The sequence below is a fragment of the Panonychus citri genome, unplaced genomic scaffold (genome assembly GCF_014898815.1).
Source record: "Panonychus citri isolate SS breed McGregor unplaced genomic scaffold, ASM1489881v1 Contig00077, whole genome shotgun sequence".
NCBI classification, from domain to species: domain Eukaryota; kingdom Metazoa; phylum Arthropoda; class Arachnida; order Trombidiformes; family Tetranychidae; genus Panonychus; species Panonychus citri.
The window spans coordinates 330,237-347,136 of record NW_026515482.1 but is presented as its reverse complement, the minus strand read 5'-3'; the positions used below and the strand labels follow the sequence as shown (position 1 = coordinate 347,136).

General features: G+C 29.9%; 1 protein-coding gene across 1 annotated transcript in view; it reads left to right on the top strand.

Moving 5' to 3' along the window:
- The first annotated feature begins 467 nt into the window (after positions 1 to 467).
- The window catches only part of LOC128386918 (putative uncharacterized protein DDB_G0277255), a 38,160-nt gene continuing 21,727 nt past the window's right edge, over positions 468 to 16,900 (top strand). The window contains exon 1 of the mRNA XM_053346032.1: positions 468 to 923. Coding sequence (XP_053202007.1) covers positions 869 to 923 — 55 coding nt within the window. The 5' untranslated portion in view covers positions 468 to 868. The remainder of the gene's footprint in view (positions 924 to 16,900) is intronic.

Sequence of the window (16,900 nt, the reverse complement as noted above, 5' to 3'; positions counted from 1 at the left end):
TTACAAAGGGATAATGTTGCAAATTATAAGATGAAAATGATGATAAGGAAGATAATAAAAGAGAGAGAGAGTTGGAGTGGGAGTGGGAAGGGGATGAAGATGATACGAAATGAAAATCAAAGTGAAAAATGTAGAGCGACTTAGATTACATCATTGACAATGATTCGGATGATAAAAGATGATAATGATGATTATGATGATGAGGAAGAGGGGGTGGTTATTGAAGACGATGATAATAATAATAATGATGATAAAAAAGTGAAAAAAAGGTGGAGTTTAATAGAGTTAAAGAGGAGGAGCAGAACATGCGTAACCTGAATACTATCATGTTGATGGATTTTACCGCCCACCTAAAAGTGAAAAAAAAGATGAAGAAGATGAGAAATGGGGTGGAAGATAATGATGATGGAGAGAGAGAGAGGAAAGAGCAGATAGACAGTAAAGAAAGAGAGAGATTGAAATAGTTCCTTGGGAAGTGAATCACGAATCAGTTATATCCATTTAACTTGTTATCCATTGTGTGTGTTATTTCCTGGTTGATTTTCATTCCAATTTTTAATTCTCCATCTTCATCTTTAATCATTATTATTCATCATTCTAATTAAGATGCAAATCAAACTTGTTACTAATTAATTAGTTTGATTATTTGTCTCTTTAATTGTCGCAATTTAACAACGCTAATAATTCAAGACCAACAATTGATTTGGAAATTTTGGAAACAAACTTTTCGATCAACTTTTCTTTTGGAAACTGTTTCCATCTCTCTGTGTATTTTTGTGTTTAAATTGTTGAATTTTAAACTTGAGAGACAACAAGATTAAACAATCAACTCTAATTGTTTATCCTTCTCGTGCTAATCAATTTAATTATGAGTGATTTGGAAGTGCTTGAACAATGTGCCAAGCAGCAGCAAATTAAATTGGGTAAGTTAATTGCCGATGATTTAATTGCTTGTCTCAGTTTGTATCATGATTGCTTTGAATTGGTAATGAAATGAAAGTTAATTGTTTCAATTTGAGATTTAAATTCAGGCGTTGATTTGATAGCCAAAGTGATGGGATTGTTTGAAATGAAATTCTGTTTACTTTCAGGATCTATTTTCATGGTGAAAGATTTTCAAGAGATTTGAATGGAAAAGAAAAAGAAACAAATTCGAAAAAAAGTTTGTTCTACTTTTTTGTTTATTCGAAAAGATTTCACTCCCATTCCCTGTAATATCCATTTCTCTCTCGTTGGTCAGTATCATGATTCCAAGAGAAAACTTTTCATTCTCTTTAAATTTCAACTGAAAATTCATTTTAAATGTTATCCATTTCATGCTGTTTCTACCATGAAAGTTAACTGAATAATGAAGATACAAAGATTACCTTTTGAATAAAGTTCACTTGTAATTCAATATTAATATCACCATGAAAATCAATTTACTCAGATTCATATCGAACTTTGTTTCTTATTTTTTTTTCTTCTTCCTTTTTCTGTAAATTATTTAAACTAAATCATGATGATTAGTTTAATATTTTATTCCGATAGATTCAGTTGATTAGAATGAAATTATTTGAACAACAAAAAGTTGATAAAGTTGAAAATATTTCATGAGAAATTCATAATCAAACAGTAAGAAAAGAAAGTTCATCTCAATCAGAATCTATTGAGAAATTGTATTTATATATACTATATATCTACATGGTAAATAAATGAGTGAATGAAAAGTTCAGTTTAATAAATTATAAATTCTGAAACAAAGTTTAAAAAGTTCAATTCATAGGGAATTAAAATATTCGAGAAGTGAATTTGTTCAATTCAGAAAATGGAAAATTTTTCTGACCATCAAAGTGATTTCCATGATTATTTAGAAACTGAATTAAGGTGAAAATTAGTTTTTGACTTGTAAATTAATCTGAAAATTGTATGAATTTGTTTCGTATAATATGAATTCAGGGAATGAATTTTATTCTAAAAAATTCTGACGTAAAAATCTGTTCAGATAAACATATTCCTTCATCACCAGTCTCGATCTCATCATCTCTCTCTCTCTCTTTTATTTTACACTAAAAGTTTTCAATCTTTATCATCATCATCATCATCTTTCAGAAAGATCTGAATGATCATGAGGTCAGTTTATTCAGGGAAGATGAGCAAAGAATCAGCATGAACATTGGTAACAGCAAATACTTTTATTTTCATCCATCCTGAACACAAGAACTTTATCTGAACAGATAAAACTGAATATATATACATACAAATTTCTCTCAATTTATTCACATTTCAATTCTCTTGAGTTTTTTATTTCTCTCTCTTTCCCTGAATTATAGGAACCAATTCAATTCTGAATGCTTATTATTATTCTGATTCATATATTCAACATCATCCTCATCACCTTTTTCCCTTTCTTTTCCTCTCTCTCTCTCTCTCTCTCTCTCTCTTCCTGCTCCTTATCTTGAATACGATTTTCAAATTTGCAAGAAAAATTTTTTCTCTATGGAAATTTATTATTTTCAATCTGTTTCCTAGGAAAAGTTTTCTCGGTCTGGACATTTGAAAGGAGAAGTAGGTGAAAGTGGGAGTGAAAGATGGGTGATGAGGGAGAAGAAGGAAATACAAATTCATTTCTTTTTTTCTTTCTCATATTCTCACTTTTATCCTCAAGGCCTTTTTGTTTTTCTCTCCATCATCATCACCTAAATATCTTGCTTATACCCTGTAAAGTCCGAGTGGTTTTTGCATCATCAAAAATCATCTTTCAACATTTTGCAAATTTCCAACTTTCTATCCCTCACTCTCAGCATCCTCATCCTCATCCTCATCTTTCTGATATTGAAATACATCAAAAAAATCTTGTTTGATGGACAAAAAAATATTCCTTCACAATTTAATAAAGTTATGTAAATTTCTAGCATCTAATTTTCCCAATTCACAATTTTCCATCATCACCATTGACCGTTTTCATTTTCATCTTCATCCTTAAAACCATCATCATCATCATCATCTCAAAGAAATGGAATCAATTTTTTCACCAATAACTTCAAGTCTTTGCAGCTCATTTTCACGATGCTTTCACTCAACATCATCATCATCATCATCTTTGCATCCCTTGGTCTCTCTCTACTTATCATCCCGAAATAACCAGCACCTTATTATTGAAAATTGTATATTGAATATTAAGTATTATTATGTAATATGCAGAAACATATTCGAGGGTCTGAAAAGTATCAATCAATTGTTAATGATTCATTTCCAATTTTTTTCACCCTGAGTTTTTACCATTGATTTTCAGTAAATGACACAGATTTTGTTCATCATCATATGTATTGATAACAGTAATCATAATATATATTGGTGATATATTATTATTATTATTATTATCATGATCATTATAATAAATGATCATGATGAAAATGATAACTGTAATCATAGACATTTGCAAAACAATTGCAGTTAAATCAAATTAACTTATGCAGATAATAGTAATTGATAAGAGACTGGGACTCATTAGAAATGTAATATTACATTAACAGATATTATTACTTATCATCAGCCACCACCACCACCACCATTCACCACCCGCCATCAGCTGAGGTGGATTCATTTTCATGAGAGGAGGGATGAGGAATTACAATAATAAAGATTATATTGATATTCAACTGTCAATGTTTATGATAATACTCATGAAGAAGATGACAATGAAGATGATGATATTGTGGTTTACTTGTTATAGGATTGTCATGATGTAGACGAGTTGATGATGATGATGAGAAGGAGGAAAAGGATGAGGATGATGAAGATACCTTTTGTTTGTTTGTTTGTTGCTAGAGTCAATTGATTAGGGATAAAATGAATGTCACATCATTTTCAAGCATTTCTCAGGTCTTTTTATTATTATTATGATGATGATGATGGTGATCAACATGATGATTATTATTATCATTCATTATATTACGGGAATCTCACTTATTAACAATCCATTGATTAAGGTATTCATCCTTGATCATCATAATCATCATCATTCCCTTTATAATCTTCATGCTTCACTCATTGGATTCTGATTCTTACCTTTATCTCCTCAGTGTTATCGGAATGTGGTCAGAATGAATTCCTTGTTATCATCTCATGTCCATGTAGCTTCATTTAGGTTGCATAGCAATCATCATTAGTAGAACGAATATTTTTATCATCACATTATCTTCATTATAATCATGATGATAATGATGATGAAAATGCTTCTCCCTGTTAAATTACCATTAACATTTCATGATACTAATCATGTTATTGAAAATTCCATATAGTTGAGGTTATTCATCCTTCTTAGGATCAACATTTTAATTATGTTAATTTAAAACCAATATACCGATTCTTCAATTTTTCATCGCATATATATCATGTTATGTGTCACATTTTCATTATCAGAATTGATATTTTCAAAATAATATCAATAAATATGTATAAATACATGATAAACAAGCTAACACACACTGAGAGTGGGTAGTTGAAGGTGGGGTGGGTTTTTTTTTCATACATATTATTATGATTATTTAATGTTGATATTTTAATAAATCAACAGTTATATCAAAAAGTTGAATCCATGTTAACCTTATGGTAAAATTAATGATAATAGTTTGTTGTTGTTACTTTTCAACCGGCAACTCGGAAATCCCATTAACACTTAATAAACATTTTGGAAAAGTTTTTTTAGTTAAATTTTGATAAATTGTAATTTAATTGTCTGTTAATCATTTCAACAGTTAATATCAATTGTCACTGATTCAACACTCAACAACTAACGCGATGAATAATATTCCCAATTTTGTTAATCGATTTTCAATTCGAGTTCTAAAAAGTATCTCACCTGAAACTCATGGAAAACTATCAATCCAATGAACGATTATTATTGTTATTACATTTTGGTTACCATGTTCTCAGGTTCTCATTTTTTATTCTTTATTTTTTTCTCGAATTTTTTGTCCAACTAATAATATCTTCGAGAGCCCAATGTACATTATCGTGTTTTTTTAACTTCGAATATGTTGAGTAATTTTTTTTCTCTCTCTCTGTTCCATTCACCATGAATTTCTTTCGCTTGAGTTTCTCTCTCTATCCAAACAAACTTTTCCCTTTGAACTTTTTTTTATCTTGATGATGATTTTTTTCACTCGCTGTTGCTTGTTTTCTTGTTAATGTTTTCACCCGCCGGCTATGGTCAACATGTTGATGGTGATGAAGGACACAAGGTCTTGATCATCATCATCGTCTTACTATTTTATCAATGTAACTGTTAACAGTTGGAGTTTTTTTTTCTTCATCCAATTCACATTTACTTTATCTTTTAGTTGAGAAAAATTTGCAAGAGAAATTTTTACTTTCTCTTTCTTATGAATTCAGGGTGAAATTCATGAAAATCTTATGATGATGATGATGGTGATGTAAAAGTAAACCTTGCAGCTAAATAACCATTCATATTATCATGATGATCATCGTGTTTATTGTTGAATAGTTTGTAAAGTTTACCGTTAGACTTGGAATCAAATATTACCTTTACAATTTAAATAACGAACTGAATCAATTGATCAATACGGTTTACACAATGGAAACAATCAATGAAGCCAAATGTTGTATTGTAAATAATTAAGGGATAAATTTTTGTTGTTTGATATTGAAAAATTGAATTTGATTTAAAGGTGCTGATTATGATGAGGATGATAAAGAGGATGGAAAGTGAGATGAGGATGCTGGAAGGAAAGTGGAGGTTAAGTTGACAGTTTTTCTGTTGATCTCTTTCCCTCTCTTTCTCTCATTCAAATTACTATTATTATCATTTTTGGATATAATAGATTGGACTTTTATCCATTCAAAATTATGGGGAAAATGTCTAAAAATATACTTAAATATTATCGAGGGATGATGAGGGTGATGAAGAGAAGGAGATGGAAATGAGAGGAGGATTAGAGAGTAGGAGATGATCAGTGATTTTTTTCTTCCAGTAGCATTTGAAGCGATGATTATAACAATGGCGATGATAATGAAGATGAAGATGATATTGATGATGAAGGTTATTATTTCCTCCTTTTTGGACATTAAGGGCATCGGGGCAGTAAGTGAGAGAACTGGTCATTAACCTTTTTTTCATCATCTTTATCTCCATCTTTCACATTCGAACGTGTTTTATCATCATCATCTAATTGTCTTCTGGTTGATTTTCTTTTAAATTCTATGTTTATCTTATCCTCTCTCTCTCTCTCTCTCTTCCTTCTCCTCATCCCAAGAGCTTAAATTCAAACATCAATTCGCCTCAGGATTGGGTCAATTTCTCTTCCCTGGATTAAATTAACACTTAGCAAAACTCAAATTAAATGTTACTCTAATTTTCTGATCGACTTTTAATCTTCTTCCTCCTACAATTTCACCCACTTCCTACTTTTGAATTGTTTCCATCATTAGGATGATAATCATTAACACCCACATTCAATTGTAACAATCAAAGTGTTTAAACTACGAGTGTGTGAATGAATCTTAATAGTAACAACAAGTCACCATCATTTCACTATCAAACCAATCAACATGTCAACTTTAATATTGACAAAAATTGACCAATGGTCACAACTAAATAATGACACAGACAAAATAAATTAATCTTACAATTTCCTTTCCTCATGAACAAGAGAGAGAGAGGGTCAAACATTTAAATTATAAACAATTATCGCAGTGAAATTGAACAAATATATGAATTGTCAACACTTTTCCAATGACCATTGGTCATCTGAGAAAAAGTGACCATAGAACAACTTTATTTACAGTTGTGGAAACAAAATTGTCAAACTTTTGTTGAATGAAGGATTCAAATGATAGATGCTCGCAATAGATTCAAAGTAACCTTTGAATTGATAATCATTATGATATTTCATCGTGATAATGACTTTTTACCTTTACCAAACCTTCACACTGGGGTTCTGTAATATTAATACATGATAAGTTTCATGATAAATATATATTAATATAACTGAACACTTAGTGTTTCATATCCAGAATACTGAGATTTCAGTCAAGTCAACAAAAAAAAACTACAAACACCAAAACAACAAGACTGGGAAACAAAATCCATTTATATTTATCATATTAGATAATATCATGATATTATAATAATATAAATAATATTGAAACAAGTAACAACAGAAAACTTGACACTTTCCACCCCCATTCAGCCCTAGTCCACCCTTATCTTCATCATCATCCTCCTCCTTTTCCCACCCTCACCCTGAATCTATCTGAAATAAATCAATCGTTTTCATATCATTCCCTGTCTCTCTCATGCATACATCATCATTATATTTATGAAATATAACACTGGAAATGAATATAATATCATTTTCAATCACAGTCAACTAAGTTGACCTGTTTTTGTACTGGACATTGGTCAGTTTTTTTGGTTCCATCATAAGGTTTAAATTGAGTAACAAAAGAAATGAAGTTTCCCCTTTTAAATTATCGGTTTTCACCCTCAAGGGTTGATAATAATTTAGATAATTAAAATAGTCAAGGTGATAAATATAATCTGCTTTATGGTGAATATTTTTTCCTTGCATCATCTTCATGATGGTAATCATTAGATTATTTTTTTTCAGTAGTATAACGTGTAATATAAACGTGGTGAGATTCATGATGATGATGATGATGATGATTATAAGATACTGATGAAAATTATGATTATGGTCAATGTAATGTGTTTGTAGTGAGTTGATGTTGTTTACATGATAATTTGTTACAATATAAAAATATATGTTAATAAACTGAATTGAGGTCACGTGGAAATATTATCAAGGAAGTAAAGTGAATGAGGATGATAAAGATGATGAAAATAAAAATGGACGCTGAGAGAGGGAAAGGGAGAGGGACTGATAATGCATAATGATGATGATAATCTAATGAAATGGGAATCAAATTGGACATTTTGATTTATACTGATGAGACTTTTTATCTTTTCATTTTTGTCATACTTTTGGACGGGAGAGAGAGAGAGAGAGAGCTATTAGTAGGGATGCAAAAGAGAAAAGATGATTTTGTAATAAGAGATTCGAACAATTTTTGGTTCTTTTTCATCTGGTTTTCTTTTTGAGATCATTTATCTTCAATGGATTATCACATTGATCTGATTTGGTACCAAAGATAATCTCTGTGCTTATTAGATGATAATTACAAATTCGTATCAATAGTTTTTCAACTTTGGTAAAAGTTTCGATTTGGTCAGTTTAACTTTCACCATGATAATCAGATTTATTGTCAATTTTTTCATGGCGATGAGGATAAAATCATCGTTCTGAAACCTCAATTACATTTAGGTTCATGTTAATCATTGAATCGCTTTTGTTAACAGATTCTATTGAAAAAGTTGAATCTGTTTCAGTTCAGAAAATTGTTTGGATTGAATTGAAATTCAAATTTTCAAACTGTCCCCGGGAAAAACATTAATCTTACCAAGAGAAAGTAAGTCAAATCTTTTATTAAATCAAAGGTTACATGATGATGGGAAGAGGATGTTAGTTGGAAGAAAATAAATAGAAATAGGAAACGGAAAGAGTAATCTTATATTCAATGAAAAGAAAGAGGAAAAGGAAGATGAAAACTTTGTCATTTTTTTTTTGTTTTTCCCTCCTCATGGTCACCAGAAAAGTTCAATTGAATTTGAAACATTTCTCAGCATAGTTTAAGTGCTAATGTAATCAGTAATAAACATTGTAGATGATAATTTGATAAGGGAGAGCAAAAAAAAAACTCAGAATCCACACCGTTAATCCACATCAACCTCTCCATCCTCACCCAACTGTCCCATTGACAATCAAAACAATTACCATAGACCAAATCATCAACCATATTCCGGATGTACCACAATTTTATCATTCAATTGTGAACATTTCAATTGATTATTGCATAATGATGATGATGAGCTGATGATATATATTTTTTTTCCACCACAAGAATCACCATGAATATTTTTCCCACTCTTTTCTCTCATCTTTCCCATGGATCATTCATTTTCCCATTCGGTGATAAATTGTCAGGGTGAAACTTTTTTTTTCTTCTGTCATTGGTTAACTTTATTCACATGGAATCAACCAATCATTATCATGATATCATCTTCTACACGATGTAAAGTATCATGTTAATGGTTGGAGGTGGAAAATATTAAATTTCCCACCATGAACACGCCTCAGTCTATGTAAATGATATGATAACATATTCACCCAATTCAATGAGATGAAAGGATTTAAAAAGTAAAAGGGTTGAGATTGCAAGTGAGATTTTCACCATAGGCTGTTTATCAATAGGATAATATATTCATTCACTGATTTCAATGTACACCATTACTTGGAATGAATAATCAATTGTTTATTCAAATTCAGTGGTTACAATTTGTTTATTATCATTTGCTATTTACCAATTTTATATCAATCAAATTGTCATCATCATGATAATAGTTACATTTGTTTGTACACCTTAGCCTAGATTTCAAGGTTTTCAGTGTGAATATATTGTGAGTATATTCAACTACTCCCATGATTCAGTTTCTCACCACCATGGGCAAGTTTATGGTTGTGAAAATTTTCATTCATGGTGATGAACAATTGAGAAAAAAGCACTTTAATTGCTACCTTATGAATTAACTACTCAGGTGTATTTACTGATGAACATGATGATTACATTGGTAAAAGGAAGTGGGATGATTCATGATGATGATGATTCAGTTGATTGAGAATAGAAAAAGTTTAACTGCCTCAAGTGTGATTAAAATTGTCAACCACAATTGTCAAAATCTATTTAATTGTTATCCATTGGAAGACAAAAAGTTTCATTCTTATCTTCATCCATCCTCATCCTCATCATCACCTCCTACTTTAGATTAAAGTTCAATTGATTAACATTCAATTCTTAGTTGATGTTTATTGCAAATTGCTCAATAATATTTATCATGTAATAAGTTATATATATATATTATCACGTTATTATGAAAAAAAATAACATCTCAACAATGATAACGACAAAAAATATGATAACAGTGAAAATAACAATGAAAATGAAGGTGAGTCAACGGTGGGTATTATTACAAAACATTGGGGGGAATTGGGCAATATTATTGCATTAGAAAAGTTTTTTTTTTCAATTCATATTTTTTTTTCATGAAATTCATGTTAACTTGTCATCATTTTATCATAATGCATACACAGAGTATTTATATTTATACATGTATTTATGTGTAGATAAAATAATGACAATGGTTACACATTCATGTTTCAATCCTCTTCCACTGACCCATCATCAGAATCACATGTTTTTTTTTGTGGTCAAGAAAAAAAAATTTTTATGTAATAAAAACAAGAAATGATAAACAAAGAGGAAAATTATATATATAATTTTCATGATAATGTTATGATGATGATGATGATTTTTACCATGAAATTTATTCCTTGTGTCCAGTTATCTTGCTGAGAATGAAAATCATGACATTATCGCCACATCGGTCAACTTTTCCTTGGGATGTGGACAATTTAACCTTGGAGATGAAGAGGATGAGAAAGATACAAATGTTGTTTTTTTTCATTCTCTTTGGTCATTTTGTTTGAGATTCTGTAGTTTCATTGATGTCTCGAGTTTTTTTGTTCTCTTTTTTTTCTTGAATACATATTCTGATTCTTTATCACCATGAACAAACTGGACATCAAATGTTTATCTATTATCATTTTACATCTGATGTATTGGTTATTATTATTGTTATCATTATAATATGAAAATAAATAACATTGATAGTCTTCCCGGTTGACCATTGCTCAGAACTTGTATCTGGTTCAACTTTCATTCCCTTTCTCAAGAGTGGACACTCAATACCCTCTCTTTGTCTCACTCTCTTGAGATGATCTGTGCCCTTTGTCATCTTTTAAACTTGACCTTGTTTCTTGAAATCTGTTCCAATATCATGAACATGATGATGTTATCAGAATTTCTGGTTTTCTCTCTCTCTCTCTCTCTCTCTCTTTTTTCATCTTCCCTGTGAATAGATTATAAAGATTATCCTAATGATTATGATAGTTCCATGGGTGGTGTGTGATTACATGGTGAATTCTTGTTTACACATGAGTTTCTTTGTCAAATTTTCTCCCCTGAAAAATCACCATGGAAAAGTTTCATTCATTTATTCAGGAGTCGAAAAATCTTTTATTCTTTTTTTTCATCATTCTCCTTGATTCTTATTGATTTTTACTTTCACCCAGTGAACTTTTTTTTAGTTTTTCTCCTCAACATCTCAATCAACACTCACAATCATCATGAATATAATGATAATTTATCGTCAGCAATTTCAGTTCATCACAATGGTCATCATGTATTCAGTTGATGATATAATATTCAAAAGGTAGTTTATAAAAAGTTCATAAATATATTGAAAAATATCATCTATTTATTACCATGGTTATTGTGCTCAATTTGGATGAAAGAATTGAAATCCATGAGTATTTATTGATTCCATTGAGTTTAGCATTTCAAATAACATGGGTATGCAAAATACTCAAGAATTGAGAGCAAATAAATAATCATTATACTGGAAACTCCTAATTGTAGGAATTACTTAATTCCAATCGTAGTGATAAATTTGAGAATCCAAGACAAGTTCGAGGATAAAGTTGTTTGAAGATTTGTCGATTGCCCTTATCGATGGGAAGAGTTCATGATCTCATTTTTTATCATGATGATAAAAGAGTATGTATCATCTATATAACATAAGAATATGATGTAAATATAATTGAGAGAACGGGCTGGAAACTGTCAACTTGGAGGTCTATGATTTTTGAACAATCTCCAAGTGTTAAGACTTTTTTACTCTTTGCAACATATTAACTGTAAGCCTTTTTCCTGGGCACTTCAATTGTTATTCATATGGTGATATATTGACGATGATAATGATGATGATGGTACAAGATAATATTTGATAAAGTGAGATGGATAAAGATGAGGATGTAGATGATAAAGAGGTGACATTATTTTAAAGAGAGAGAGAGAGAGTCAATTTTATATTCATATTGAGGAGTCGATAATATCGATAAGTTTTATGAAATAGTTTTTTTGGATTACGATTTAAAATATGTATTCATAGTAATCAAACAGCTACTTTGCATTAAAGAGATTTCACTTTTTTATCCTCATCTTTATCTTCATCTTCCTGATAATGATGAAGAGAATAGGGAATAGTTCATGTGGGAGTTTCGAATTTCGAACAAAAAAAAACGAATATTATTTTTCCTCCTTTTTTTATTTCTTCGGTAAAATTTTTCTTGATTCTGGATGAAAAAGAGAGATGATAATGATAATGATGATAACAGTAGTTCCTTGAATATCTTTTGCATCAATATGATGATGATGATGATGATGATTTGGAAAGTAGCCTTTCCGATATATGGATGAAATATGGTTCTCAATCATGTCAGAATTTTCAATTCAAATAAACAGTTAGGGTGAAAAATTTTCTTTTTTCTTCCAATATCATGAATAGTTTGGTGAAAATCGAAGGTTTTTTTTCTCTTATTCTTTTGTTCTTACTTTTCTTCCCTGTCTTTCTCTCTTTCTTCGGAAATTCTATTTCATTTTCTATTCTTTTATACCGTTATATGAATTTTTGAGATGTTGATTTCTGAATTGAAATGATCATGATCATGATTATAATCATAATAATAATATAATAAGTGATAGAAATGAATTCTCACTATTGACAGAACTTTTTTTTCACTTTCTTTTCCCTCTTTCACTACGATTGTGGTAAAAATGATGCGGATGATGATGCTCATGATGATTATGTGAAGATGAGAGAGATGATTATGATGATGATATAAATCACTAAATTACATTTGGAGGCAAAAAGTTTACTTCAAACTGATAACCAATCATCAATAACAATTGATTTCAATTGAAACTTTACAAGTTGAGAGTTAGAATTGATACTTTTTTGATAAATTATCATAATAGATGGATTGAAATCTTCATCTTTATCCTTATCATCATCATCATCATCATCATCAGACTGATGCTTTTCAACAATTTTTGATTTGATTAAATTTTTCACCAATGGATTTGCACCAATTCAAGTCCCTTGTAAACAATTTTCCCCATTGATTGTTGACAATTGATTAATTTTCAATCTCAAAATTGATTCATTTTTTTCCTCCTTATCATTTGCTTTGATTTAACCCAATTCCCAATTCATAATTAGATTTAATTGTGATCGTGATAGATATTATCTATCAACCAATTTAGCAGTTGATTAGATTTGAACTGAATCTTGTTTTTTTTTTCATTGTTAATTGTTCACAAATCAACCTGATAATTAGATTAACTTCCTGGGTCCATTAATTTTTTTTTACCTCGCATCGTAATTAATTTCATGTTAATCAACAACAATCAGTGAACCATAATATTGATTTTTGTTTAATTAATTGATTCATTGATTGTTGTACTTTACCTACTCAATGTTATACCAATTGGAAATGTGATCAGTGATGATTACAATTAATTGTTGGGTTAACCATGATAATGAACAATTTTTTAGTCACCTTAACAATTGTAAGGTTGAAAAAAAGTACAATTTACTTGTTTAAATCTCCATGAAATGAAGGAAATCAATTGACAACAATCAAACCTGATGATTATAATCAACTTTGATTGTAATCATTGATTGAGAATTGAATGAAAAAAACTAACATTCAGAATTTTTTTTCTCTATTTTCTCTCAACTCATATTCATTTATTTTGATTCCATGTTAACAATTTTGATGTGATTACAATTCCTGGTTAATATCATCCGTTGTCATCAATTGATATGAATCAATGGTTGAAGATGATAGACTATCATCCTCATCATCATCATCATCTGTTTATGTTGTTGTCACAACAATGAAGGCAGAAAAAAATGTCTCAATGAAAGCGTAAAAAAAGTAATGGTTGTAATACACTGGAAATTTATTCTCGCATGAATGAATCAATCCGAGATAAATCCGATTCTGAGACATGTTGGAACTTTATTTTTTCATCTCCTTCCTGTTTATCTCACCCTTGCTCTTGAGGTGATTCAGAATATATATCAACCTTTACATACTTGTGCCTAACAATTAACTGACAATTTAGATGTATCATTATTGGTTCATTATCCGTTTGTATCTTTGTTTGTTGTTACCTGTTGATTTTGTTGCTTTTGGGATTTTCTGTCTTCTAAAAATAAGCTGGTGATAATGAGAAAGGATAAACATACAAGAGTTAGAAGATCTTGTTGTTGTGATTACTGAATCCATGATTATTTGATTGTGAATCCTCATGATGATCTTCATGAATGGTAATCATATTCTTGTAATTTGCCTCATCAAGTAGCAAACTTTTACCTTTAAGTTACCTCTCAATGTTTCAATCACATTGAAAGATTATTCAACAATTGAATGGTTAGTTATGTAGACCGATTTTAACTCAGTTCCATATCATAATTGTTATCATGAATAACATGATGACTTTTATAAGAGTTTACATATAACTGAATCATGAGTTAATTTGATATTCTAGGATCGATACTTGGCTATTAATAATATGGAATGATGAAAGTTAATTGTGAGCATTTTGAAAGTGATAACTTTTCGCCTTCATCTTCATCAGCATCATCATCATCTTCAGACAATGTTTCCAATTGTTATTTGATCTGTTATTGAAAAGGAGTTATTCTCATGATATACTCAGTAAGTTCATACATTTCGATGAGTGGGAAACATGAGTAAAGTGAAACCATTTAAGAAACCGTTAAGGTCAAGAGATGAGTAAAGATGTGATGATAAGAGGATGGAAATGAAATATACAGTGAGGTTAGAGAGATACATGAGATTCTGAGAGATTGAAATCACCCAACTCTATATGAAAATAATGTATGAAAAAAGAGAAATTCAAATTTTTTCTATTCATCAAACATTCAGATGATAATCATGATGCTCAAGAGGAGGAGGAGGAAGATGATAAATGTAACAATTGTAACATTTATACATATTTATATTACTGAATGATAATAATATTGTTGTTTATCACTGAATCATCATCATTATCATGAATTATCATATTTCCTCTTGCTCAATATTATCCGGTTCGTTTTATTTTAGATTTTTTTTTCTTCTTCTTCAAAGGTTGTTTAATATTCACAGGGAAATTCTGAGCAATCTCAACTATTTCAATTTCCATATAGGTTCTTATTCAATATTATTATTATTATCATGTTGCATGAGAGTGGGTTGGGTGCATACATATCCCACCTTGAAAGTTACCTGAGAACAGGGAAAGATATGATAATAATAATACATTATAATCTTCACCTTTTAATAACCTTCTTAACCAAATGCTATAAGATGATAACACTAATGCTCCATGATTACTGTTATCTTTTAGTGTTAAAGGTTATCAAAGTCATGGAAATGTATTCATCATGATTATCATGTTATCAATGACTGAGTTTAAATGGTGAAAGAATCGAGTAAAGTTCAGTAATCAAAGTTATCGTTTTGGTTTTTGTTTTGTTTTATTTTTTTGTTCCACGAAAAAAAAAGTTTCATTTATAATGAAAGTTACTATGTGATGTTATTAGATATTCAGTTGAGAAAGTGAAGAAGCAAAAAATGATGATGATGATGATAGAAAGGTGTATCTATAATGAAGATAATAATATAAATGTATTTTCATGGTAAATAATGAATAAGATGAAATATGGAATAGTGAATGGGCGTTTTCATGGATTGATACATTTTCCATATTTCACTTTTTCTCCATCTTCTTTTACCTATTTTTCTTTCTCATCTTTCTGAAAAGTAGCGTTATCATTGTAATATCGAAATGAATACCCCCTCAATTCTGCCAATTAGGATGCGAAACTTGAGCTGATAATAAGGAAGTAATAAAATGAGAAAGGAGGGAAAAGGAAAAGGAGGAGACAAAATTGAAGGTGAAAAAAATACCACAGGTATTTATGTATCTGCATAACATGGTGTTAATAAGGACTGAGTTTTAACTCCCTGTAGATTATTAGATATACAGGGTGTGTGTGTGTGAGTTGGTTTGTGGCAAATGATGAAGATGTAAATATTTTGGGATGAAAAGTCAACGTTATCTTCCGGTGTGAGGATGAGAATGATAATCCTTTAGGTTTTAAAGGTTTTTGTGCTTCATGTGGTTTACAATTGGTTAGCATTTTGAGCTACACTCAGGCAACAAAAAGGATTAAATGATGAGAGAGGATGAAGATGAGGAAGATAGATTGAGAGAGAGAGAGATGATGATAACATCGCAAGTGAGCAATATTATTCCGATTGATTGTCTCCCTAGTGCAAAGAAAACCAAAAAAAAATGGAGAAAAAACTTGAAGAATTTGGGAAAAAAATGATATTCTTTCTCTATGTATTCATATCCAAGCATTCACTTTGAATACTTATATTTCAAGTTATCATATTAGCATCAATTTTATTGATGAACTATTTCCTGAACATCCCTGCAGGTTAAACGATGTTCATCATCATTCAAATTGAATAGATATATTCAAAGTAGATACAAAAAAAGATAAAAAAAATCAGCAATAAGATGATGATCATGTTTACATAATGCAATTGCCTGGTAAACAAAATGATACAAAGGCAGAAAAAGGATGAGGATGCTTTTCCAGTTGATGGTAGTTTTTTTACTTTATAAAATCATTTATCTTGTTTATCATTCAAAAAGCATACGGAAATTTGTTATGCAAATTGAATAAGGATAACGAGTTGAAATCATTTATTAATATAATGGGAAAACCCTTTAAACTTTTACAGTTATCATTTAAAGTTAACACAATATCACTTACTCTTTAGCATCCTCATCC